Raw genomic sequence first — 27032 nt, forward strand, 5'->3', positions numbered from 1 at the left:
AGTGTCAACATTTGAAGTTCGCTGGAACTTCAAAGAAAGGTAATAAGATGTTTTCTTAGTTGTGCTGGGTGTGAGTCACATTGTTCAAAGGAATCTTTCAAAGTCTGGTTTACTTTGGTTAATAAAGTTCTGGATTAATAATCAAGGGTTATCAACAAAGAGGAAAAGGGGATAAAAACAGGCAGGAAGGACACAGAAAGAGAAAGGTCAAACAAGGTCAACACAGATCAAACAACATTATCACACACACTGGGACACACACACACAAACACAACATTAATTGGAATGCTACAGGACACTAAACAGACCATACACATTAGCTGAATATTTGAAAAACTTAAGAAAAAGCACACAGAACCCGATGAAGAACAGGGACAGTGATCACAAGTTGGCTATACAAAGTGGGTCACACAGACAGACCTGGTTACCGATTTCTCACTGCACTGTGAAAATACTCTGAGATCAGACAAACATTTTTCCTTAAAATAACAGACCTATAGAATCCCAGAATTCCCACACCTGCCAGAATCACAACAGCTCCCAATCCTCCTATAGGAGAGGTTATGGAATTTAATTGAGCTGGCAGTGCACTAGATAATCTCCTGTCACAGCCTTAGGAACGGTGAACCTGTCCCTTAATAATGTTCAATGTGTTGTATGTTATATGTTGTGAGGTCTGTGCAGAAAATCACTGGGACTGAGCTACCCTCCATCGACCGGATATATCTCAACCGCTGCCACAATTGGACTCAAGCTATACTTCAGGACCCAATTCACCCTGGCCACGATCTGTTTTCACCCCTGGGTTCTAGTAGGAGGTATCGAAGTATCAGAACACTCACAAATAGATTCAAAAACAGTTTCTTCCCCCAAGCAGTCCACATCTTAAACAGCTCAAATTAGCACCTGTACTTTAAGGTACTGCACTGTTTGCACTATGTCTTGGCTGTATTATAATGTATATTGTCTGAATTTATTGTCCATGTCTGTTTGTCATTTGTGCATTTTTTTATTTCTTTATTTTTTCTTTCTCTAATGTTACTGGGTACAGCTGAATGAGTAAGCATTCCAATACACTTGTGTATGTGGCAAATAAAGAAATCTTGAAATCTTGAATCTTGAAATCTTGAAAACTAGCCATTATGCTGTTTTTAGGAAATACTGATTTCCTGTATAGAGATTCCCAGAGTTAAAAGCATCCTCTACTGGTTATTGGATACATTTGTAGAACAGAGAGTTAGGTTTCCCATTCATTGTGTAACACTTGGATCTATACAGAGAGAGATTTAACTCTAGGTTGTATTCTGGTTAGTGCAGAGGGCAGGGTAATCTTTATTTTTGGGCTGGTTAGGCATTCTATAGGATTCAAATACTTGATAGCAACCTGGGGATTGTCAGGTTCATAAATATATACAGTAGGCCTTTGAGATAGTGTAACTTGCAGTTCTATGTTTATGTTGTGCACAGTTTAATGTGTGTATTGTCATTATGAATAAATATTTGTTTAACTCAGAGTGACTGATTTATTTAATCAATCCTGTGCCTAAGAAAATACTACTCAGGTGTTTATAATTATACCAACTGCTGGGGTATATTGTAGGCAAAATCGTTTTGGGAGTTACAAATACAATTTGGGAGTTATCATTATTTATCTTTATTACTGACTAATCCCCTTGGTCTTCTTCTGATATTCACTATTTTCACAACCCCTATTTGTAACAATATTATATTGCATTATTCATTTGGATAATTTACATCTTACATTGTAGTACTTTTCAGCTGAATCTTTCAAGAGTAACTACTGACTATTATTTTAATTTGCCAATTCCAGCAAAGTATAGTTATTAAAGGTGAAGGTAGTCTGTATTTACAGCTATAAATCCTAAACGGACAGGTCAAAATCTCCACAGACACATGGAGCATCCTGCAAACAATCTGGCTCTAAAGCCTGTGCCTTCCCCAGTCTTACCTCTTCATTGATCTGATCAGCATCAGCGCCTCTTCTGAAAGGGTCTCTGCTAGGATGCAGAGCGCTCACAAACTCATAATAATCAATAAACCCATCACCATTGATATCAAAGATATTGGCTACGGCAGTCATTTCTAATGAATTGGTGGGGAATTCTGCAAAAAAAAGGCAAAATGCTTTCTTTATATTGACAAGATGAAATTGTACAAAATACAAAACAGGTCAGACATGATAAGCAAACAGCATATAAAGGGCAGCATACAGTGTAATGAATAGCATGTAGTTTAAAATCATAAACCCATTTTACTACCACAAAACAGGCTTGAAGTACAAAATTTGATATATTATTAAACTTACAGCATATGTTCCTTAACACTCTTATATGCACAAAGAACAAAGCCACTACACTTCTCTTTTTTCTCTTTCAAAGAATCTCTTCAGACATGTAGAAATGCAGATCAATTTCCTGATGCAATAATTCTGAGATATGATTCATAGAAGTAGGTGAACAGAGCTTACTTGATGCCAGGACATTGTCAATGAACTCCCTTTGGCTAATTCTGCCATCCTGGTCTCTGTCAATGCTGCGGAAGATATCCAGGATTCTGGACTTTAAATGGCTAATCCACTGCATGTACCTCTTGCGCCAGAGGCTAAAGTCAAAGTTGGCAAATTCCTCCATCTGCCAGCATAGAAAACAAGACTGAGATATAAAAAGTGGCAAAGTAGTGCTTCACGTGCTTGGTAGGTTCAAATAACACCAAAACACCCAAATGTTTTAAAGTATTAATAATGTTCATGTTATGAATCACAAAATTATATTTCATTAAAATCAGAGCTGCAGGATGCTGTTAAGTGAAAAGCACTACTAGGAAACTAAGATACTTCAAATACTTCTCATGTAATCCTCTTACGTAAGTGAAAAATTCAATGTTTGCTTTTGCCTTAATTGCAAAATGTTAAGTCTTGGACAAAATCTTAAGTTTATATGAAACTGTCTCCTGTTTCTTAGCACAGTGAAATATAGATTAATGCTAAATCAGCACTAGATAGGGGGATTCAAAACAGTTAACAAGCATACTTCTGCCTCTGGGTGGATGCTTGGTTGAGCATTGCACAGGATGTAGCTCCTGGTATTACAAGACATCCAAAACTTCAGGCAGGTTGGTTTTTTTTTTTAGCAATATGTTTGCAGTACCTCTCGGAGTCTTTGCAGGTGCTCCTGAAGCCGGCCTTGCCTATTTACAGCCAAGAGCCACAGTTTTTGCCACCTGCTAACTAACTGACTGAGCTGAGGGGTCAGTGGCTCCAGATTCTCAAGAGGGATTGATGCTGTGGGTTGGGTCTTCGCAGCACTCCTTCGCTCTGGAGGACAAATAGACAAAAATAAAAAGATCTACAATCTTTTGCAATCTCAACAAAGTTTCTGGCCAGACTAGTAACCATCAAGTGATGAAACACAGCCTGGAACTGCCTTCCAGTGTTCTGTTTTATGTATGACTAGTGGTTATTTACCATAGGAAGATGCTGCAGGGTTACTGGAAAGGACAAGAAAGTACTGAATGACTATCCAGTAGATGTGTTTAATAATAACAATGAGGGAGAAAAGCCAGCACAGTTAATGAATGCATTGTTTTTTTTTAACTCCAATAGGTATGTAAGCATACCTTAGCTAGTATAGTCTGGAGAAACCACATACTGTAGCACAGAAACCCAGCATGCTTGCTTATGCAATGTACCAGACACTGTCAGTCCCGGAAATGTGCACATTCTTCTTGGAATGAGAGTAGATCATATTGCTCTGTGTTCTACTTTTGTACCGCAGTTGTCTTATGCTTTTTAACTATTTGTGTGCATTTTACGACTTGCTGTTAGGACTGAAAATGTATTAATATTAATATTTGCATGGCATCATGACTTTTCTATGAGAACAAGAAAAGGTGTGGAGAGAAAAATTGTTGTGAGGACCAGATCTGTTTGTTGATGAAATCTGCTAACTTCCAGTTCTACAAGTTGAGTGGTTCCCCAGACAAAGGCAGTCAGGCACAGAACGTGCACCCTATTTTAGCTGTATGGTCCTTAGATTTGTATCAGTGGAAAATCAAATGTTTCATTTCACCTCATAGTACATAGTACATAGTATTTTATGTAACTTATGCTAATATGTCTTTTATCTTGTCCTTGAGAGACTCACAATGATAAATAATAAGGATAAATCAAGTCAGTAAACAGATTAGAGATTTATAGAGAAGAGAAAGACAGGAAAGGAAACAGTAAGAGAATTCTTTCATTGCAGACCAGACAAACAGAACACTTCCAGGTAATTTAAGCACTGAAGAGCTCGATTAGATGTTATAGATAAGTTAATGTTAGCTTATATTTGTGTGAATGTTTGTTTTTCATTTATGGCATCTACCAGGTTAAACAAATCTCTCACTTGTTTAGTGGCTTGCTATTTGTGTACTATCTATTTTAGGCAGTGATTTTGTCCCGTGTAACACTACAATTTTGATAATGACGTTTAAAACGTATTAAAAATAATGACAAAGACAGACACCTGGATATGTTAATGAACAGGCATCAGTTAAGGGGGACAAATTCTAATTGGGCAGTAGTGTGCCTCAGGGCTAAGTTTTGAACTCATTTCATTTCTGGATCTATATCAGTGATTTAGATTCTGGTATAATTAGCAAATTATGTAGTTTGCAGATAATAAATAGAAAGGGTGTTAAAATACAATTGAGAACCATCTGTCTTTTGAATTTAATGTCTTTAGTAGGAATGCAAAATTTTATTTGAAAACTGTTTCCTTCAGAGACTGTTTATATAGTATGTTTAAAAGAAAATAAATTGACTTACTGGTTGATGTTTTTCGAGATGAAGTTGTTTGTGGTTTGGGAATAAATTTATGTTTGCTGAATTTATTGATATTCTCAACTTCTGGCAACTTTCGATTCAGCTCGTCCATAAAGACCTGCAACAATATGGACAAAATAATAAAATGATGCCTGAGAGCAGATGTATTACACTCAATAATACCCATCTTAATTTCAATGAGGACAATATTGTTTTATGTCATTTTTAAACTGAGAGACATTAAAGACTCAGTTAATCCTTCTACTGGTTTTTAGCAATTCCCATACACTTCTGTCATGTGTAATATTCACACATTTGAAGCTCCTCATGTTTCTCTTAGTCTAAAAAACAAGTTCCACAGACATCTGATTCTAACATGATTAAAACACCAAAGAGCTACCATTATAGTGTGCTGACCTATCCAACTCTACCAAACTGTGTCAGACTCTGTGCTTATAAAGTGAAGCTTCCCTTGCCCAGCTGTTCTGCATTACTGATCCCACCTACAGTAGATATGCAGATATTGCCTGCTCCAGATCTGCAGCTGAAAACCTGACTTCATTCCACCATCTTGTGACCATTTAATGCAACTGCATCCTTTGTTTTGGCATTGCTCTATCATATTCTCTAGTCTTTTCAAGCAAACAAATGCAAAATTGTCAAATGAAATGCGCAATCCAATCAGTACCATGTGTTGTGTAATGAGCTCCTCAGCCTGCTCAATACTCTCTGGAAGAGGCTCCTGGTCCCTCAAGGTAAGAGACTCCTCTGCTGCTGAAATCCAGTCTAGAAGCCTCTGCACCTCCTCCCTCTCAGCCTCCAGAGTGGACAGACTGACTTTGAGACGTTCTTCTTGTTGCAGGGCCCAGGCTTGGACCTGGAGCAAAGCAGAACCGTCATAGGAGGTCAATGGAGAGGGTACTGATGACATGAGACATTAAAGAAGTTCCCATTCTGTCCTGATGAAGCTCACCTCCTCAAAGCGGGTGTTAGTGACACTGATCCATGACTTGATGGTTATGATAGAGTCTGGATGGCAGGACGACAATATCTCTTCTGCGAGGGATTTGATGCAATCCAGTTCCATCTCTTGGCAATGCAGGGACTTCTTTGCTTCCTGCATAAGTCAGCAGAATTCCCACACTGATTGGTTAATCAACATATTTTTGTTTTGCACCATTAGTCAAGACAGAATGTCAGGATTCCCACCTGGTGCTGTTTATGAAGCTCCAGTACAGCAGTCTCCTCCTCTGGAATAACAGTGTACTTCAGGGCCCTCTCCACTTCTGAGAGACGCTCCAGAAACACATGGACCAAAGAGTCAAATTCCTCTGCCTGCCAGATCGAGAGAGAAAATCTGAGCTCAATTCACAGACACATTTATTCCAATATCACTGATAAAAAAGAAACCAGGATGTTACTTTTAATCTATTCTGCATTCTTTTGTAGTGGAATAGGAAAAACACCTGTGCTGTAGTTACATGATAGATGTCTTGCAATAAAATAGAATTTGGTGTGTTATGAAAAAGAGTGATTCATGATAAATATACTAAGATGCAATCATCAGAACCCAAAATAGAAGAAAACATTGGAGACCAATTCTATAGAAACAATTTATAGGTTACACTTTGTTCTTCAACAACCTATACGCTGACACCACAATACCTTTTTTCTAAGATCAGAATCACTGTTGAAAACAGAAAGATCAAGTATCGCACACTAATCAAATGTGTTACAAAAGAGAATATGGAAACAAAGTAATTACACAAACACTAAACAAAATAATCTTTGGCATCAATATTTGATATTTAGCATCTGTAATATATTTTCAGAATGTACTGTTTATATTTAACTTTCTGCATAATTTCTGGTCTATTGTTGATTAGTTTCATGCAGTTTTTATGGCATATTTAAAGTACAATGTTTTATTTTATCCTATACTCAGCCATTTCCCCTGTGTGGCTAACTGAAGGGTGAATGCTGAATTAGTGCAGGACAAATCAAGATAACCAAAGTTACTGTCTATAATTTAATTTAACAATAGTCTTGCTGCTTCTGAGCTCCAGGGAGTTGATTACATCTGGCTTGGTCTATGTGGATTCTGCACATTGGCTTTCTCTAGGTGCCTTCTCCTTCTCACATGGTCCAAAGACATGCTGGTGTCCCGAGACTCCCATACTGAGCCTTGTCTGAACCTTGCGATGGACTGTTGTTCCATTCAGAGTCCGGTCTGCTTTGCTCCCTGTACCTGCTGGGTATGTTTGGCTCACCTGGAGCCATGTGACAGCCTGATACAGGCTTTACAACCCTCTTCAAATGAGTCTGCTTTATACCGGGTTAAAGTATTACCTTTGAGTTAAACTAGTTCAACTGAGAAAATAACAAAGTTGAATAAATAGGACATCAGAGGTGCCCTAGAGGACAGGTGTGAACGAACTGAGATGTCGTCAGACACAAGCGCTGTTATGAGTGACTGCACGTTGGGTATCTTTTGTGTAGGGTTGCTCACCCCTGGGCAGGCAATCAAGATGGAATACGTGTTTGTACAGGAAGAGAAAGCTCTTACTTGGCAGAGCGCAGCCTCAAGCCTGGCCTGTTTGGAGACGGACAGCCTGCACACCACCTCCCAACGGGACTCCAGCTCCTCCATCTGCTGCTGCAGCCACTGGGACTCCATGCTGCTGTTCTTCATCACATCCCTCACTGAGCGTTTCAGGGTCTTTATACAGCCAGCTCTCTTCCCCAGCTCTTTCTGGAAAACCTGCACAACCACAGGGAATAATCATGACATGACTAGGCATCCTGTCCTGTCCCCCGTCCAGACCCTCTGCTTTCTATCAGCTAATGTTTTCAGTAGGAGCTATGTGTTTGTTTAAAGGTTAAACTCATGAATGTACAGTATGTAAGGTGTCAAAATGGATAACTTCTGTAGGCTAGTGCTAAGTTTATTTATCTTTTAAAAGACTTAAAATTAAAGTTAAGAACATTCAATTACTAGTCATAGGCAAAGTTACACAAAAATGGAGACCAATGTAAAAAATTCTGACATGGAGTTAATTAGTTGCTTTGTTCTGTTTTTAGCTGTATGTCTCAATAGGGTAGGTTTAGTCTGGAAAAATAGGAATGAGCAGTTTTGAAAGCTTCTCGGTTGTCATGGTATAATCTTTGCTTGAAGTTCACTACCTGACTGAAGAACCTTACAGAGTTGTGTGTGTTTGTTCAGAAATCATGTGAACCACCATTACTACACAGAGAGGCCACTAAACTAATTGTGTGATCTGAGATTTCCTTAGTATTTTTGTGCATCTGAACAGATTTAGGGTTATCACTGCAAAGGGAGTGAACCCTTATTCAAGTGTATGATGTGATGATAAGGTCCAAGCGTGCTGTGTCTGTTATGTGGAGTTGAGTGTAGGGAAGTTGCAGTGGGGTAACCAGGCATGCATTCACTTACAGCAGGGATTAATTTAGACTTGCTTATTCAGTAACAGGACAGGAAAGTTATACTATTAAAGGACATTGTTCACAGCACTGGTCAAACTTGCACGTCTACGAATAAAACTGCTTTGTTCACTATATTTATCACCTTTAAAATGCTCTCAATTGGGCAGGAAAGTGTAGCAGAACTGTGATTTATTTACCTTATGTTTGTCAATTAAATTTGCAACCAGGTCCTTCTCTCCTCCAACAGGCATGTCCTCAGCTAGATGTGGTTCAGCTCTATACAACCAGTCCATTAGGGCTTGGAGAGCATCCGTGAATCTGCCTGAAAACAGGAGTGCTTCTTCCAGTTTGTGTTGCCTGTAATGCAATATGAAAGATCAAGACAGGGCGTACCTGTAGATGCGCATGCTAAAGTGGTGCTGTGACTTCGATAGCTGATGCCTGTAGGTCATATAGACTGCAGTGGGGTTCAGAGGCTATCAAAAGAGTACCAGGTCACAGAGTGTGAGATGAGACTGTGAGAGTGTTATTGCTCTCCTGGTTTCAAACCCACCATGAGGAAGGGCTGGCCTTCTGGCTTGTGCAAGCTGGGTGAGGGAAACACGTGAGATGCCAGTTTCAGGGTCAGTCCTCACACTCTAATCTAGGATGGATGTGGGAATAGGTTTTGTGTAAAGAGAAAGTCACGTTCTGGGATAGAGTAAATGATTCAGGAACTTCTGACTTGAAACTTTATGTGTCATATATGGAATGCAACTGAAAAATGATGTTTGCACAATTGCTTATATGAGTTTTTACAAGTGTGGTTCATTTGCAACATCTTTCAGGCATTTCCCAGCCCCCTGAAACTAAACAGTGCAAAGGAAGGTTAACAAATCCATTGAACAACATGGCCTGCCATTTGATTTAGCATATCTTTCCATGCCTTTCAGCATTTCTACATAGTTTCCCAATGTGCTCACATCAATGGGCTCTGTTACACAGTTAAGCTGTCACAGGCTCACTAATTCTCCACACAATCACAGTCACCTGGACTCAGTTCTTAGTAGATGCTAAATTAAACCAATCCATTATCAAAAAGATACATAAAAGGTCCTAATTTATGTATTAGGCAGCAGACATACGTACAACAGGAGAACAAACTGCATTCTTCCAAAACAGGAACCCACAACAAAGGGGCCAGAATGTCTTCCTCCCCAGATCCCACAAAAGAACTCCCTCAGCAGAGCTTACCCTCTGCCTTTATTGTGGAGGCTCATCCCCTGTAACCTCTCACAGTAAACGTAAAGGTACCTAGCTCCCTTACACATTTTCACCTAATAAATGCCACATTACACCAAAACACAATACATAAAACTGATTAGTTTCTTTAATATATTTTCCTAGTAATACATTGCTTTTAAAACACTGGTGTTACTAAAGGGAGAGGGAGACAAGCTCCCCTCCAGTCCAGAAGGGGGCACTGTGAAAACAGCCTGCTGGCAATCTGGAGACAGTTTCCCAGGGTTTAAATTTGGCCTTGACTCTGAATGGGGTTTTGACTGTTAAAGCAAGTACGTAATCATATAAGGAGTAACTGCAGCTACCAAACATTTCAATATTCACCCATTGTTTTGTTTTTTTCCTACTGGCATAATGCCATAATATAGAATACAAACAAAAAGGTAAGTGCTATATGAATTTGTTTTACTTGCTTTGTTTTAGAGGCCTGCAACAACTGAATGCTGTTGGGTGGGCCACATCACAGAAGCTAATAATGTTTTGTAATGTTAGCATTGCAAATAAAAATGCATTTTTACCTCTCCATGGACTTCCCACTGATGGTGTCCCAGGAATCTCTCAGCTCTGCCAACAGATCGTCCAACTGCTGCCGGTCAGCTGGACTCTGGGATTTCTCTTTGAGAGTGCGACCACTCTTCAAGGTGGCTTCATAAACTGGCCTCTTCAACCTCAACAACTTCTGAAATTCCTTGAGAAACACGAAGCAAAGAAAATCAACAGGGCCATCTGTCTTCCAACAATGCTGTGCCTCCTGGGCACCACTGTTTGGATATTAAGCATAGGCCAACAAACTGATTATATAAAATACTAGGCCTAATCACACAACTGTAGAACCACTGATCTTACAGTTTTCTCATGCCATTTATTTTTACTTATCCACAAAGTGATTTAAAGATTTTTTATTTTTCCTGTGCCACTCAGAGTGTACAATAACTTGCCAGATGAGACCTTGGGCTACATTACCTTCTGCTCTGCGAGCTGCTGTTTGATTTCCTCATGTGACACTGCAATCTCCTTGTGTGTATCCAGAGTCTGCTCCACTTCCGCCACCCAGTCCACCAAGAGTCGCCAAGACTCACTGAACTAAATCATCAAGAGCAAAGACCGCTTAACTGCCCGAAAATGCTTTCCATATAAATAGAAGGGTTATACTGGCTTGCAGTTCTAGTGATTGTGGACCTTTAATCTCTCCTAGTACTTTCCAGAAACCCATGGTGAATCAAATTTAAAAATCACTACCTAAGTATCCCTATGCTGGAGTTGTGACCTGTATTTTATGAGAAACATTTTATTTTTCTTCATTAATTAGTTAATTTTAGAGGAGAAATAAGGCGTTTTAAAATGGATTTTAAGGGCCCCCTGCAAGATGGAGGCCTCTCTGTGACCAGACTTTGGAAAGAGGGTACAAGACACATGTTGTACGCATTGAAAATAATGAACTGTTAGTTAAGTGTTTGTGTGGTATAGTTCCTCCACTGAGATAGAGATATATGATATCAATAAACTACCAGTATTTTATATTTGATTTCAGTTAAAATGTCCAAAATACATTGGTTAAAAACCAACTTGTACACAAAAAGTGTGTGTAAACTACTAAGCTGACTGATTTTTGGTAACACAATTACCTGTTTAGCTTGTTTCTTCACATCATCAAGAGCTTTTCCTCTCTCAGCAGTGCGCTGATAAAGTTTTCCATAGCGGTCTTTTACAGTCACTGTGAGATTCTGTATCACATTGCAGTCTTCCTTCCTGCTCAGTTCTTTAAGACGTACTGCTACACTCTCAACAGCTGTCATCTTGTCACTGTAGGAGTTTACTTCAGTCACCAACATCTGGAAGTAACACGGACATATTTTTAAACAAAGAAGTGATACAACAAAAGTGTATTGAATCACATTCCCACATCTCTCTTGGTATTTAGCATAATTTGATGGGGGGTGTTATTTTACAGTATTTGATTAACATAACGAACCTAGAAATATTTAAGTTATTTTCAACTTTATGCATATTGGACAAACTTATACTGTTTTTGTGACAAAAAAAAACATGATTTTAAGAGTGAAATGACTCACTCCTGTGAAGGGGACTTATTTTAATCGGATAAAGCAAGGCTTAAGGATTCATCACATAAAATTTAAATTAAGTTTCAAGTTTAATATGTTGTAATGCAATAAATTTGAATTCGTATAGTATGTGTCAATAATAAGGTGCAGTGTATGGAAGACCCAGAGACACATGGCTGAACTAGGTTTTCTCAACACCAACCCTGTGTTCCTGTATCTGAGCATTGACAGTGTCCAGGATTAGACTGGGCGGAGGTAAGGCACTAATGGCCTCTTCACTCTGAGACATTTTCTTCAATAGATCCTGGACAGTGCTGTGAAACTCCTTTGACAAAGTCAGCCCTTCATTCAACTTAGCCTGAAATAGAGTTAACAAATGTTACTCACCACTTACAAAACAGTTGCAGCTACACATCTTCAGAATTGAAAGAACTATTAATGTTAGAAATAATACTGCCTTGCTATTTGTGATGAGGAGCTTGAAAATCAGATGAATATACAAATGGAAGGTAATAATATTATTACAATTGAAAAATGCTTATTGACCGTTTTTGTATAACATGTTTAATTGCAATGCTATGCTTTAACTTCTTCTTAGAATATATAAAATAATAAAAGATGCAAAAAGGAGGAGGGTTTAAGGGGGTCTGTCTTAAAACAGACCAGAGTTCTGAACTCAGTTTGACGCTCTTTAGAATCAGGGTGCATAGTTTAATAAAAACATAATGAATTATTTCTTTTCTTAGAGAATATTCTTCTTATGTTGACAATTGTGAAAGTTTATTACTCATTCACTTCAACCATGTATTGGATTTTCTATATTTAAAATGAGAAACTACATCAGTTTTTGAGAACAGCTTAAGAAGATCCATTACAATTTTTAAATGTTCCTGTTAAACCTATGATTTTAGAACCATTTCAATATTTGCAATATTTCAATCTGGCTAGAGCATTTGCTGACCTTCCTTTCTTGCACTTTGCTATAGACACTCTCCCATTTGTGTTCCAGAATGCAAAGACTATGTTCTGTGTTGGAGCCTCGAGAAACATCATTGTTGTCCAGCAGTCTATGGATGGCATCCCTCACATTGTTGTACGTATGTAACTTCGATTCCATTTCCTTGCACAGCTCCTGAAGGAAGATGTAAAAGCAATCTGTTAGAGATGTTTATGAGATACTCACAGCATAAACGTCACTCTTCAAACCATAGTGACAAAGACTATGCATTTTGTCATGTTTTAAATTTTCATGATCTCTGCCATTCCTTTTGGGAAAAGTAATTTACAAAAATGTATGATGTAAAGTGATCATCATATTTGCAACTGTTTGCAAAATAAGGAATGATTTCTTTTCAAGAGTTTTTTTAAATGAATGATTGTTTTCACCATATTAATTCAGGTGCTGTTGACCCATGTGGTATTTGGTGACTGTGGGGATTCAAAAAGAAGAGTACTGAGATTGGAGGGTTCCATATATCTTGGAAATTTTGTTTTTAAATTTATTAAATTAATATGTTGTAAAATTCCAAAAAGGTACTATGATTGTGATCCATTTGGATCATAATCCAACATTAAGTGGTGATAACCTGGAAATCAGCCTGGCAACTGAACCACTTAGCTACCGGGTTATCCTAGTTAGATGCTCAGTAGCGAAGTGGGAGAAACCAGAGCTTAAGATACTATATAAAGAAATAAAGAATAATGGCTGGATTTCTGTTGATTCAGTCAAGGCTTATGGTTAGTTCTGGTTATTACCAGATGTGCTGAGAGCTTCTCATTTGTAGTTTCTGGTAGTCCCCAGACTGGTTTGGTGGCTGAAAGTCTAAGGTCTGTGTTTTCCAGCCACTGAAGAAGATCCTGGATTTCCATGGTCACATCTTGAACCTATTTACAGGAGAGAAAGGAACCAGCGCCACCCAAAATGAGACAGTCAGAGAATGTGGCACACTTCATGAAATTTACTACACTGTAGAATTTTGCATTACACCTCACATCTTCCATAGAATATTGTATGAATTTGCTTTGCTTTTATGGTCTAATCATTCTTGAGCCAGGTTTTGATACTGACACCCATGTCAGGTCACAATAGCATTCTAGCCAAAGAGAATATTTAGAAGTGCTCTATGACACCTGTGAGTCACAGCACGTATTACTGCCATTGTCATAGTCTACTTTATGTATGTATTTAGTAATATAATTTATTTACATTTCTAGAGGTTTAAAAAGAGCATTAATAAATTTTACATAAGCAGCCTAACATTCACACACTCAGTATCCTCGGGTTGCAAATCGTTTCCTCATCTTGCTCCAGCCGAAATTTAAGCTGGACGTGTCCTGTGGATCGTGCGCTTGTGGTTCATGTGACCTGTGGGACTATTCAGAGCATGAGCCCGCGTGTGAGGGTCTGACTATCCCACCTGACTGAGGTTGTTCTCCAGCTCGAGCTGCCTCCTCTCTGTCTCGCAGCGGACAAACTCCCAGCGCTCGTTCAGCTGCTCCAGCTGGGCCTGAAGCCCCTGGGGGCTGTCCCCCGTCCCGGCCTCCAGGAGCTCCCTGCCCGCCAGGTTCAGAGACTCCACAGTGCGCGCGTGGGACATCACGTCATTCCGCAGCACCTTCGGGGAGGGGCCAGGCAGGCACAGTGAGACAGACTGGCAGCACAGGGAAACTCATCCTTAGTAGGACAGCTCACGAGCCACAGTCCGTCTGCGTCTTATCTTGTCTTATTGAAATCAGAAATATTATTGTGCAGCTTTCCCTAAGATAAGTCATTGGGACCCTGCAGGAGCTCAAGTCACAACGAACAGGAAATGCACGATTTCCATTTCCAGCTGAATGGATCACCCTGTGAAGACCCTACTGTTACACTGAATATATCACATTAAAAGGATAATAAAATAGATAAAATATTAAAACCGTTTTCTCCTTGAATATTTCATACTATTGCGAACATCATGATTGCTTCAATGCTGTCCATACTACACCATTTTCAAACCCCGCTATTCATTAAAACTACGTAAAAACAGAATTTACAAAGAGGACATTCTTATTTTTACATCAATGGAATGCACATTTTAACTTTCAAATTCAGTTTAACGGGATGTCCAGTGGATCTTACTATATGACTCTCAAGAATATATACAATTTATCAAATAAACATAAATGAATTGTGTATCTGAATGTGTATTTAACCTGCTTTAGATGTAGTGAAATCTCTTGCCCTCAAGTACAGAACTACTGCTTTTGTACAATAAGGACAAAAACATTATGTGATAGGAGAAACAACAAGAAACAACATTCAGCAACTGCTTTTAAAACAAACTTTGGCAGAACTTCAGTCTGTGTATGATACGGATGAACTCCCTACCTTGTGTTTTGCGAGCTCGATCTCACAGGTCTGCAGGTCGATGCTGATTTGCCGGTAGCCCTGCAGCTGGCCAGCTGTGTGTGTCAGCCAGGTGTGCAGCTCATCCAGGGTGTTCTGGAACTGACCCAAACCCAGGAGTGCGGACTCCAGCTGGTGCTACAGTGACACAGGGGTTAATAGACAAGTTGGAACACCCAGCAGTCAAACAGAATAAATATTGTGTATTCAGACATCTACAGAAAATCACACAGCATATACTACCCCTGTAAGCTGTAGTCATATTAATAGATTATATTAAAATGAAAATCCATGAAATAAGGAATTTGTTTTGTTTTGCCACTGAAAATGTGAATGAAACCAATCTTGAAACATGTTAAGTTGCGTACTGGTAGAGGCAGGAGAACAAATTCCTGTGCTTGAATGATATACAGTAAGGTTGCCTTTGACTTTAGTTAGCATATAGCATGCTAACTACCCTGACAGTGTTTGAAAAGCAGTATGACAAAAATGTGTTTTTGTTTTTAATATAAAGCATGCTATTGTAAATGTATATATCTAACAAAAATACACAGCAGTTGTATGAATTCACAAAGGTATCGTGGAATTCAATAAATGGATTTCATAATGGGTGCCCTGGCATTTTATTGAGCAGACATGGTGTATGTAAATGAATGATACTGATCAACCTTTCTCATCAACACGGTTGATCCATAGACAGTCTACTGCAAAAGGCTACAAGCTGAAAAAGTGTAACAGTCAATATCCATGGTGTTCTAAACATGAGTACACCTACAATCCCTGCAGTTCTAGTGCTGGTGTATTACAGCACTCTCTTGAAATACACATTTTGAATGTTTAACATTCAATAGCTGTAGAGTATGCCTCACACATAATGCATTTCATATAGATTCCTAACAGTCCTAACAGATTCCAACCCTAAGATTTACACATAAGATCAAGGCTTTCCTCCATTTCTGTTAAGTTACCTGAAAGTAGCAGACTTGCCTGTTAGGTTTTTGGGATAGTGGTCAATTTGGGAAAGAACCTTGTTCATAGATAAAACAGTAGTGTCTTCATTGGATACTAGAACCCATTACTCACTGGCCAGGAGTCCAGAAATCTAACTCTGCAACTCCTTCTTTTATAACGAGTGCTGTATAGCTATGACCAATGTACCACAGAGATCAAACCAAAATCATGAAAAAGTGTAAAATAATTGCTGTGACAATTTTGGAGACATTTTCATGATACATATACTGTATTAGATCCTGAAAGAGATCAACGTTCTGCTCTTGCCAGGCTCCTACCAGGTGAGGCGAGTGTGGCTTTTACCTGTCTGCTCACGGTCTCCCTCTCCAGGGTGTCCCAGCGATGGCGGAAGTCCGAGAGCTGAGCACCAACAGCATCCTGCTCAAAGCCCAGAGTGAGCCTGCAGACAAAGCGATGGTTCAGACTCTCCATCTCTATCTTCTTCTGGTACAGTTCGCTCTTAAACTCCTGCCGATAAGAACCAATAGGTTATTTCTTTCTGTGTGGCTCAATCATATTGCAGTTACATATAGGACAAGAGTGAAAGCTTTTGCGTTAGTCTGTAGATGTGAGGAATGAAGCTCAGGGCATTGTGTCTATGTTCTGTTTGCTTTGTGCCATGATTCTTCCGAAAGCAACAATATGCAAAAAGATGTACAAGAGTTGTACAAGTTTTTTTTTACAGACGCCATGTGAGTAAATCTTTATTCTTTAATCTCAAAGCTTATGTATATATATAAACCATACAGAATCTGTAAATAAAAATTTACATTTTACAAATACATTTTATTTAAGATTTTCCAGAAATATGCATTGCATTTTAAATTTCATGTTCTGTAATATTAAATTAACCATGGCAATTATTCAGTGTGAACCACAGAGAAGGAGCACAGGTACATTTAGTGAAAAGTTCTGTCTGTACAGGAAGAGACTCTTCAAGCAGCCATATCACCCTGCAACTCACAACTGGCAACCCACAGAAGCTAAGCAGGTGTGAGCCTGGTCAGTACCTGGATGGGAGACCTCCTGGGAAAAACTAAGGTTGCTGCTGGAAGAGGCGTTAGTGGGGCCAGCAGGGGGCGCTCACCCTGCGGCTCATGTGGGTCCTAATGCCCCAGTGTAGTGACGGGGACACTATACTGTAAACAGGCGCCGTCCTTCGGATGAGACGTAAAACCGAGGTCCTGACTCTCTGTGGTCGTTAAAAATCCCAGGGTGTTTCTCGAAAAGAGTAGGGGTGTAACCCCGGCATCCTGGCCAAATTTCCCCATCGGCTGTTATCAATCATGGCCTCCTAACAATCCCCCTCTGTGAATTGGCTTCATTACTCTGCTCTCCTCCCCACTGATAGCTGATGTGTGGTGAGCGTTCTGGCGCACTATGGCTGCCGTCGCATCATCCAGGTGGATGCTGCACATTGGTGGTGGTGGAGGGGAGTCCCCATTACCTGTAAAGCGCTTTGAGTGGAGTGTCCAGAAAAAGCGCTATATAAGTGTAAGCAATTATTATAATTATTATTAAAATACAATTCAGGTCTTAAGGCAAATTGAAGTCTGTACAGTATTTAAAGCATATAATGCAGATTATGAAATAATGGAAGAAACACAAAAACATAAAAAGAAACAAAGATAAAGTTTAGTCTACTTACTGTAATATGCTTCAAAAGAATTTGTTAATTCTGTCACCCAGTATGTGAATATAAACCATATTATGATGTCATATTTCAATCCATGTTGTGCCAGTTGAAAGTTTTTTAAATGTCTAGCTTGTTGCTGTACCTTTAAATCACACAGCTGTTGCTTTACTGTCTCCAAGTTGACCCCAACCATAAATTCTTCAGCAGCTTTCAGCTCTGCGGACTTCAGCCACTCAAACAGCCTCTAGAAAATTGAACATTTAATATTTTTCCTATTATATTACGTATTAGTCAAGAGAATAATTAAGAACATATACCAATGTTTTAGTTTAGTTTTGTCAAAGGTACAGTATATGTATGTAGAGTGAAACAGAAAAATCCAAGATAATATAATCATTCTTTATTACAGAAAAAGCTCCCAAATTCTTTTACACTCCCAGGACTCTTACTTCTGAATTTAACCTTTGTGTCAACTTTTTTGGTTCATTGTATCATGTGACGTTTCTCTTTCTTAATAACTATGATCCCTTTGAATTCATCCTGTTCACTCATATTTTTTGAGTGTTGTTTTGTAACACAGAGAAGGAGAACACTAGGATTTTGGCGTCTGTCTCGATGCCACTAGAGAGCGTTTTAGCAAACGCAAAGGAAAATAACTGTAGGAATGAAAAGCAGCTGATAGACATTGGGTTTCTCTACACACAGGTTATTTAGGAAATAAATGATTAATAAAAGTGATCATCTCAACATTTACCAATTTCTGAAATTTAATTAACACTATTCAGTGTAGCAGCAGCTAAAACCGCAATGATATTGTCATCTTATGGAGAAGATGAGAGTCAGTTACTACATCGACAGACCACTACACTTACATTCACAATTAATAATATTGTAATATATAACTAACAAACCTTGACAGTCTAGACTAGCACAGCAGCAACAGCAAGAGCCACTGGAGGGAACTTTTGACTAATTTTCATGTGCCTTTTGAAGAAATGTGCTGTGTTGCACATTGAGGGGGAGCAGCAGCCGCCTTGTTCACCTGAACCAAGGACCAGCCCAGGTTACTCATAATGGTCAGTGCCTGCCCATCAGCTCGGGTTTACAAAAGGCTTCACCAGATACAGTACCATCCTTTCCAAGGAGCCAGTACGCCATTATGGCAGGAGGTGGGAGATTTCTGTTGGATGGAGCCACGTCTCTTTAAGATCCAGGCTAAAGGAGACCCATAAGCTGAAAACTGAAGGATAAACCTATTGGCTTTTCCTGTTACAGACCATACAAGTGCTGAAGAAAGCGATGTTAATGTCCGTTAAGATCCTTCAGCACCACTGCATAATGAGGGTCTGCCACACCTATTGTCCTAACTTTCAGTTCTATTTGTTTATATAAAAACATATTCAATAGAGTGATATTCAATTCTATATTCAATATAGAGTGAAACAGAAGTGCTTTCCACAAGAAATTTGAGCTTCTGTAGATACTTCCCCTATGAGCATGGATATACTGTGTTATTCATTGCAGAATAATCCCAGGCATGTCAGAGAACAGATATTTAGATTATATGCTAAACTTTAGATATTAAGGCTTAGGGGCTTTCAAATTTTGCAATTACGCATGGACATAGCATCAGAAACAACAACAATAACTCAGTGCTTGGAGAAACCACAGTCTTGGTGAAGGGTCTTTTATTTATTACATTGCAATTAAAAATAGTGTGACCGAGCTTCAGTTTTGGCCGTTCTTTTGATTGTAGTTACTTAACTATAGAGTTATTTCTGGTAGGATCTAATTAGCTTTGCCAGAATGGAATCTCTGAAATTGCTATGAATGCTTGCAGTTGTTCAGGTGGTGACATTGACTGGAGGAATGCCTGTCTATCTTCACTTTTGTTCTGGGATTATCTCTGGGCATTTACCTTAAAGCCAGAGCAGTACAGCAGATATTTTCATGCAAATGTTTCATGTTGGTTTCCTTTACCTCAATCATGTTTTTATAATGCACTGCAGCCTCAAGAGATTCCTCCAGCTTGCTGTAGCACTCAGTCCACAGTTTGCTCAGGTTATTCCATGTGCAGTAAAGCTTGAAATAAACATATCAAATTTAGTAAAATGTCTAAATACATACAGAGTTAATCACTTCCAACAAATATTTTCAGGGTGATTTTCATTCTCTTATTTACTTTTTAAAGTAATAGTAAAAGTTCAAAGAAGATGTTTTCCGTAAGTAAAGATTTAGGAAGAGGCTGTATAGGAAAAATCACTGGAACTATTATGTTATTGTATTGTATATATTTTTTATATATTTTAAGGAATAGTTTGAAAATGTCATTTATTTGCTATACCAAATTGCGTTGTGCAACAATTTCAATTTTTACAAATATAAATAGATCAAAATAAATTGGTTTGGTTAGTGGGGTTAATATTTATTTTAAAGAAACAGGTTTGTTTCAATATATTTGACAAAGACCTTGCCTTTAGTTAGAAACATTCCTTAATATTTTCTTATAGGGTATTCTGATCAAAGAGAACTGTATTTTTACAAAGAGAGAAACTCTTAGAAATTTCCTTAGACTTCTCATTCTAATACTTACTTCGTCTAAGCTTTTGGTGACGTCTGGCTTGTCAGTATCCCCACAGGCTGACATCAGGTCCACTCCCAGAATTCCAAGTGTGTCCAGTTCACCCTGCAGGCTGTCTATATCTTCTCTAACAGACTGGTGAAAACAGAAATAAGTATTTACTAATGTCCAAGAAGGTTCATAGGTAATTCTAGAGCTGTTCAAGATAACAACTGTGTAACTGATGTAACACATTTCATTAAACAATAGTGCTTCTAGGTAAAACAAATGCTCAAGGATAAAGTTGCTTATTGTATTACTGAAATGAAAAATAGGCCAAACGTTTACTTGTAAAAGTTAAATAATTTGACTAGGCTAAGGATCTGTGCCTGTGGCTGGAAGGTTGCCGGTTCGTATCCCTGAGCAACGCCCTTAACCCCGACTGCTCCAGGGGTACAATATAAATGGCTGACCATGCACTCTGACCCCAAGCTTCTCTGCCTGTCTCATGGACAGCAAGTTGGGGTATGCAAAAAGACAAATTCCTAATACAAGAAATTGTATATGGCCAATAAAGTGATCATATCTTATACTATATAAGAATAGTACTTTACACTTATGTGGATTTTCATCCTAAGGAAGATCTGAAAAATGTGAAGGATTAAAGCCCAGCTAAACCACAACAGCCACCTCTGTGGTGCAAACCAAGAGCTAAACACCAGCCACACCAGACTAATGGCTTGAAAATGTAATTTATGGCTGGCAATAGACATGCTTTACATGCTAATACATTAATCATTTTCTACATAGTATCGTTATGCCGCTTTTTATTATGAGAAGGAAACAATGAAATCCAACAGATTCAAGTTTAAACATACAACATATAACCTGTTTTTAATGATTATTCTGAATGTAAAAATCTAGACATAGCATTAATACACCTCATTATCTTAAACTCCTTTAGAAGACTTTAACGCAGACACTTTATTATACTTCTTGATTAGTAGGCCAGGTGGTTACACTACCTGCATGGTTTCCAGGCTCTGTCGGATGGTCTCTGAATCTGATCTGGTCCCATTCAGATCCAAGACTATCTGCTGAGTGTCATTCAAGACAACAGTGAGGTCGTTCAGGTCGCTCCAGAACTTAGTGGCCAAGTTGAGTAGATTCAGGAGCCACTTCTCCCTGTCCAGAGCCTGAGCTTGAGCTTCATCCCACTGCCGACCAAGGCTGGACACATGATCCTCAATGACTGTGGAAGGAAAAGGGTCCAGTCGATCATGCCATGTCTCAAAGATTGAGAGTTAGTCGATTTGAAACTTCAGTAAGATATAGTAGCACAGCCCTATCAGATAGAATAACTGTTCCTCACATTATCTGTAGACAATGTACAGTAAATATGATGAGTCAAGTGGCTTTGTCATGGATGAATATTGGGAGCACAACAGACTGGGACAGAAAGATATGAAGCTGTGAAAACCCTGGGGGCTTTTGAAATATATTATACTAGAGGGCAGACTACTAGAGACATTAGCAGTACAGACAGTGGAACTGCGTACAAGGGAGGCATGCAGCAAAGCACCTAGCAGGTGTTGTCTGGATAAGAGGAACATCTGCTGAAAGAGAAAAACAAATGCTGTCTGGAGACGAGCAGGTGAATAGACTCGCCACAGTACAGAAACTAGCACATAGCGTCAGTAGTGACCCTCGTCCATCTGTATCAGTGCAAGTTATGAACAGAGAACGTTGTTCAGGAGCCCCACTTGTCATTTGACCAATCGGTATACAAACATGTTTATGGGCCAACATGAACAAAATAAAGAAAAAACATTCTGGACAGTTTTAGGTTCTATCTCTCCCAAATCAGCTAGTGGTATACTGTATGAGTACATAACAAATGGGAAAAGGAAAGGGAGCAGGTATTCATAATGTAAAGACTGTCACTTTCAGAGGATATGTTATTATTGAATGTAAAATGTGTACTAAATTTCCCAGTAAAATATTTTAATAAGCTAGAATACAAAATATATAATAAAACATGTTGCTCCACCACTGCATTATAGACCCTTCATGTCATTCCTAACTAATTTCGAAATAGTAAAAACAGTTTATGTGTACAGCTGCTTCCCTGGTAGTGGGGGGGGAACTTTCTCTCATGACGACTTTTGTGTTAACATACCCAAACTCAACACGGAAACCTACAAACATGCACTTAAAATTGCAAATGAAGTGGGATTTTAATATAATGAAACGTCTCATTATTCACTCTTGCTATATTCCTTCCTTGTAAAATAACCCATTCACTTGAGAAGCTGGCAATTTTCACACGGTATTTCTCTGAAACGTAATACTTATGAATAGACCGACTTAACAAAGCACTGTGTTGACTTTGAGTTTGGTAGGGAAGCTGGACTTGTGCCAGAAACAGTGTTAAAAGGAGACATCGTGGTCACTTTCACATGTTGGCAACCAACTGATTCTACTTCATTAGATAAGTGTCTTTGAAAGTCACTGTCATGTTGCTTAAATGTCCCATCTTTTATCTGAATTTTAATCCCTATTTTTATCATGACAGAGGTGCCTATTGACACTTTGGCTACTGCTATGGTGGTCATAATAGTATGAGAGTGTTTAAGAAAATGTGCACAAAACATAATCGTTTTTCACACTGTGAGCTCCTCAGCACTGATGCTCCTCTCGTTGACAACATGGCAAGCCACCTCGTATGTACTTTTTCTCTCTTTTTTGTATCTTCCTGGCTCAGTGATCCTTATTTTATGAGCACACATGATTTTACATGTTTGTCAAATCAATCACAATTAATGAACGTTGTTTTTTGGTATCTTTAAGGAGGTTTTTGAGAAGATAGAACCTAAAAAAGTCAATGTATGCAGAGAACAGGTAGATTAGGCATGTCTTTATATTTTGCAAAAAATGAACAAAAGAAACAAAAATTAAACACCTTTCAGAACAAACGTCCTTTGTTTTGGCAGGTGTAGTACTAGATTCAGCTCCACTTCACATTCAGATCACAGGTGACACGAAAACCATTTCTCAGGTGACTCCAGTGGCACCCTACCTGTGCTGATGGAGCTGTTGCCAGCTGTTTCTGCGTTGGCAATGAGCTCTGCCCCCTGTGCTCTGACATTCTTGAGGCCCAGCTCCAGCTTCGCCAGCTCAGACAGTGTGTGTCTGTTGTCCTGGAGCTGCTCCTGGATCCTGGCCGTCTGCCCTTGCAGAGTGACAGGGGTCTGCAGGCGGCTCCAAAGCCTGTCCAGACTCTGTGCCATCAGGGTCATCCTCTCAGATAGCTGTGCAAATGGCAGAGAATCAGAGCTGATCAATTTCCTGTATGTTTTAGAAGAATCCCTTTGTTTTTTTTTTTGTTTTTTTGGATCTGTTTTTTTTTCCATGATGTAACGATTCCGTAAAAAGTGTTTTCAGTAATAAATAAAAATGATATAAACCTGGTTGTAAAATGGGCAGATTATGCACACATAATATGCCCATTATAACTTTTGAGAAGCTTTTGAGAGGTAGCTGCTCACAGTAACATTTTCCAGCGTCAAAGCACTTTTTTATCTGTTATTCTTCAGGTAGAGACATCGAGAGTTAAAAATATATATAAATGCAAATCTTGAGGAAGGTATCTTGTCAACCACATTGGGTTACACTGATAAGCCTAAATTTATCTTCAGTTTTAATAACCATATTACAAAAAGGAGCTCAATGGAGTTATTTTCTTTTATTAAAGGGGTATCATGCCCAAACAGTTTAAGTGCCCTGAATCTCTCAAGCAGAGTGATTTGATTTAGGTTAATCTAAAGGATTATTTTACATTCAACAATGAAATATTGCGTCTCCTGAGTGGATCAACTGGTAAAAGTGTTTCAGTGCAGATTAAGCTCTTTGATCGCATTTCAAGGGTGGGTCAAGCCAACTGTGTCTCGCCAAGAGTAGAGCTCTCTTGGGTTTCAGTAACAGTGACCCCTGCACCTTACCAGGCACATGCAGCCTTGTGTGCAGCTGTTAGTGAGAGATGCATTTCTCCTCCAATCAATGTAACCTTCAGTACAAGGCTGTACAACCTGTGATGTGTTAAAAGATGATTGGTTCTAAGTTGCGTGGGTGGGAGGAATCTGCCCACACTTCCTCATTCTCCCCTGTGTGCGGTCGCGGGGTTTTAGCTGCAAGCTGAGATGTGAAAACACACGAGTGATGATTCCAAATCAGGTGGGCGTAACAAAAACAATTGTTTATTGTAAATTAAAAAATTAAATAAAGACAAGAGGTCCCTAGAGGAACCTCTCACTTGAAGACTCACTTGGCTCAGAAAATGAAAAGATCAGAAGGAGGCTTACTGATACTGAGCACTTTTTCACATTGCAACTATTCATCCATATCTGACATTATCTAGGAGAAATAAGGATTCAAGTGGTGATTTCAGAGGACACATTTCTTTAAAGATTTACAGTACTAAAACATAAGATGTGAAGACAAAAAAATTATAAGACTTGCAAGGGATTTAAAATCCAATCAATACTTTTTTCGAACCTGGAAAATCAATGATAAGAATAAATTCCACAAAGAAAAGACAACAGTTATGGCTTGTAATGTTAGGAAGTATATTGCCAGAACCGTAGGAGACAGTTCTGTGTTCTTCGGATTTGTCCAACTACTATGGCAAAAACATAACCACCTCTTGATGAATATCTATGCACAGTATTAGCCACTAGGCAGAACCACCTCTTGATGAATATCTACTGTATGTATAAGGGAAAAAACTGAAGCCCAGCTGTGTTCACCCAGTGGTCTCCACCTGTGTACAATAGTAAAGAGCATGCACCTGCGTGTATCGTGGCAGAGCCTCCTCGAGGATGCAGGCAGCCTGCCGCACCCTCTCCTTTATCCTGCTATGCTGCTCCTCAGCTTCCTGGGCTCTTGCTGCAAAAGCTTCCCCCTGGCTGGGGCTCATTTCCCGCAGGCGACCGCTCACAGACTTCAACTGCGCTATCAAGGGCTTGTGTTCTGCAATGGACTCCCTCAGGCCCTGGGTGAAGGAGCACACATGTCCCATACTGTCCTGACACAGGGTTTGCAGGGCGGTAAAAACATTGGAAATGTCAGCTCGGTCACTGCTTGTCAGACCACACAGGCAGTGCTTTTCTGCTTGAGATGAGCTCTATCCTTCATTGTTCCTGTAATTTAAAGGGCTACAAAATAAGAAGCACTCTGCTTACATTGCTTACAAGCACTGTGCTGAATGTATCCATGAATCATACAGTCAAGTGTAAAGTAAAGCCTATCTGGAGTATTTCATCCTGCTGCAACATTCTAGATAGTAGTACCATGCTGAGATAGAGAGAACAGAAAAACTGTTTCAGCGTTGAAATAGGTTAATTTCATTCAGCTGCTACACTATAACCATGGTTTTTTTTTATTATGGTCTCCGAGTCTCTGCAAAAATTACTTTGATTTTATTTATTTTCCATTTAGTTGTTCTTACAGTTCATCAAAGAACTGGCAGAAATGTTTGAGAAATATAATTCTTAGAATTTGGAAGCACATTTAAAAAATAACACAGATAAAACCTCAGGTTGAGAGAACATTACACATAAAATGTTTGCTAGTTTAGAGGTGGTCTTTACCTGTAACAGGTCCTGTTGTTCTTTGAATGCTTCATAACTAATGGTATGCAACGACAGCTGTTCAATAAGAGTCTGGGTTTCTTGTAACCATGGGGACACCTCAGCGTGGGCTTCTGAGAACTGGGACAGCAGTGACTGAGCATGCTCGAGCTGCAGAACCACGTTGGAGTTTCTCTGTGATGTGGATTGGCATTGTTCCCTCAAGGAGTTGAGCTGGCTCTTTGCAGGAGTAAAGAACAAAAGAGAAAACTCATCAACTACTGTTCTTGAGGGAGTGTGTGAGTCATTATTTGCATAAAAGAAATGCAGAAGATCAGTACAAAAGCATTTCATTCAATTACTTTACTAAATAGGGGACTCTCCTAAAGAAACACAGAAGGAGTTGCCAAAAGCAAAGAAGTTCTAAAACAAAGTACAACAAATGAACACAAGCTGTTATTGCCTTTTTTTCCAAGTCCTTTTATTAGGCTAACTTATTATTCTGGGTTTCAATCATAAAGAGTTTGTTTACAGCATATTGCAGAAACACACTGATATTATAGCAGTTAACTATAAAGTTCCACTCCATAACATTTGTATTACAAAAATTACCCTTTTCTACAGGAATTCGTGAAAAAAATGTCTGTGTTTATCAATGAGCATTGTTTGCATCCACCTAGCACACACTTTGTGGAAAAACAGATTTTTATTTTATAGTGACTCCATGTGTAAGCAGAGGCCATGTCCAGCATGAATTAAACATTTCACTTTTTCACATATTTTCCAGCTTTCATTCTTTTATAGAGCTACTTTTGTACTATGAAGTGTAAGTCTTACCTGTAAGGGTTGTATTTCATGTTCTTCACTGTAACTAAGTAAAACTTCAAAGATCTTCAGGATTTTCTCTATATTATATCTGTGCTGCATAATCTCAACAGCCAGTATCTAAACATATAAATAGGAAAATCTGTCAAATAAAGCCCAAATATTATTTTAATTGTCATTCAAATATATGGGTATAAAATATTACAAGCATCTGTTCAATCTATCAGACATCATTCAGTAACTAGTTAATTGAATATCAATTTTCTATCTGTGAAAATGGAAATGATTTTGGCAGTGTTAAAAGGAAAACACAGAGTGTCTATTTTAACATTTATCTATTTAATTAATTTTAGTGTCTAAATGATAGATTATTGT

At 38.8% G+C, this 27032-nt stretch overlaps 1 protein-coding gene and 1 long non-coding RNA gene across 4 annotated transcripts in view; one reads left to right on the forward strand and one right to left on the reverse strand.

Annotated features, from left to right (window-relative positions):
- The window catches only part of macf1b (microtubule actin crosslinking factor 1b), a 64589-nt gene that overhangs the window by 7947 nt on the left and 29610 nt on the right, over positions 1-27032 (reverse strand). For all 3 annotated transcript variants that reach the window (XM_088601102.1, XM_088601101.1, XM_088601100.1), the window contains 26 exons: positions 26670-26777; positions 25854-26072; positions 25052-25255; positions 23285-23516; positions 21231-21457; positions 20239-20361; positions 19626-19727; positions 17788-17889; positions 16313-16477; positions 14981-15136; positions 14031-14228; positions 13369-13497; positions 12575-12745; positions 11816-11971; positions 11176-11382; positions 10514-10633; positions 10069-10238; positions 8467-8626; positions 7392-7586; positions 6035-6160; positions 5799-5942; positions 5514-5702; positions 4829-4943; positions 3168-3334; positions 2489-2651; positions 1970-2124 (listed from right to left, as the gene is read on the reverse strand). In XM_088601102.1, the coding sequence (XP_088457228.1) occupies positions 1970-2124; positions 2489-2651; positions 3168-3334; positions 4829-4943; positions 5514-5702; positions 5799-5942; positions 6035-6160; positions 7392-7586; positions 8467-8626; positions 10069-10238; positions 10514-10633; positions 11176-11382; positions 11816-11971; positions 12575-12745; positions 13369-13497; positions 14031-14228; positions 14981-15136; positions 16313-16477; positions 17788-17889; positions 19626-19727; positions 20239-20361; positions 21231-21457; positions 23285-23516; positions 25052-25255; positions 25854-26072; positions 26670-26777 (4203 nt within the window). The remainder of the gene's footprint in view (positions 1-1969; positions 2125-2488; positions 2652-3167; positions 3335-4828; positions 4944-5513; positions 5703-5798; positions 5943-6034; positions 6161-7391; positions 7587-8466; positions 8627-10068; positions 10239-10513; positions 10634-11175; positions 11383-11815; positions 11972-12574; positions 12746-13368; positions 13498-14030; positions 14229-14980; positions 15137-16312; positions 16478-17787; positions 17890-19625; positions 19728-20238; positions 20362-21230; positions 21458-23284; positions 23517-25051; positions 25256-25853; positions 26073-26669; positions 26778-27032) is intronic.
- On the forward strand, positions 9799-14528 carry LOC148651154 (uncharacterized). Its single transcript, XR_015925680.1, has 3 exons — positions 9799-9933; positions 12623-12706; positions 13456-14528. It is a non-coding gene; the product is annotated as an uncharacterized LOC148651154 (long non-coding RNA).

Source organism: Lepisosteus platostomus, chromosome 12 (assembly GCF_059453375.1).
Source record: "Lepisosteus platostomus isolate fLepPlt1 chromosome 12, fLepPlt1.hap1, whole genome shotgun sequence".
NCBI lineage: Eukaryota > Metazoa > Chordata > Actinopteri > Semionotiformes > Lepisosteidae > Lepisosteus > Lepisosteus platostomus.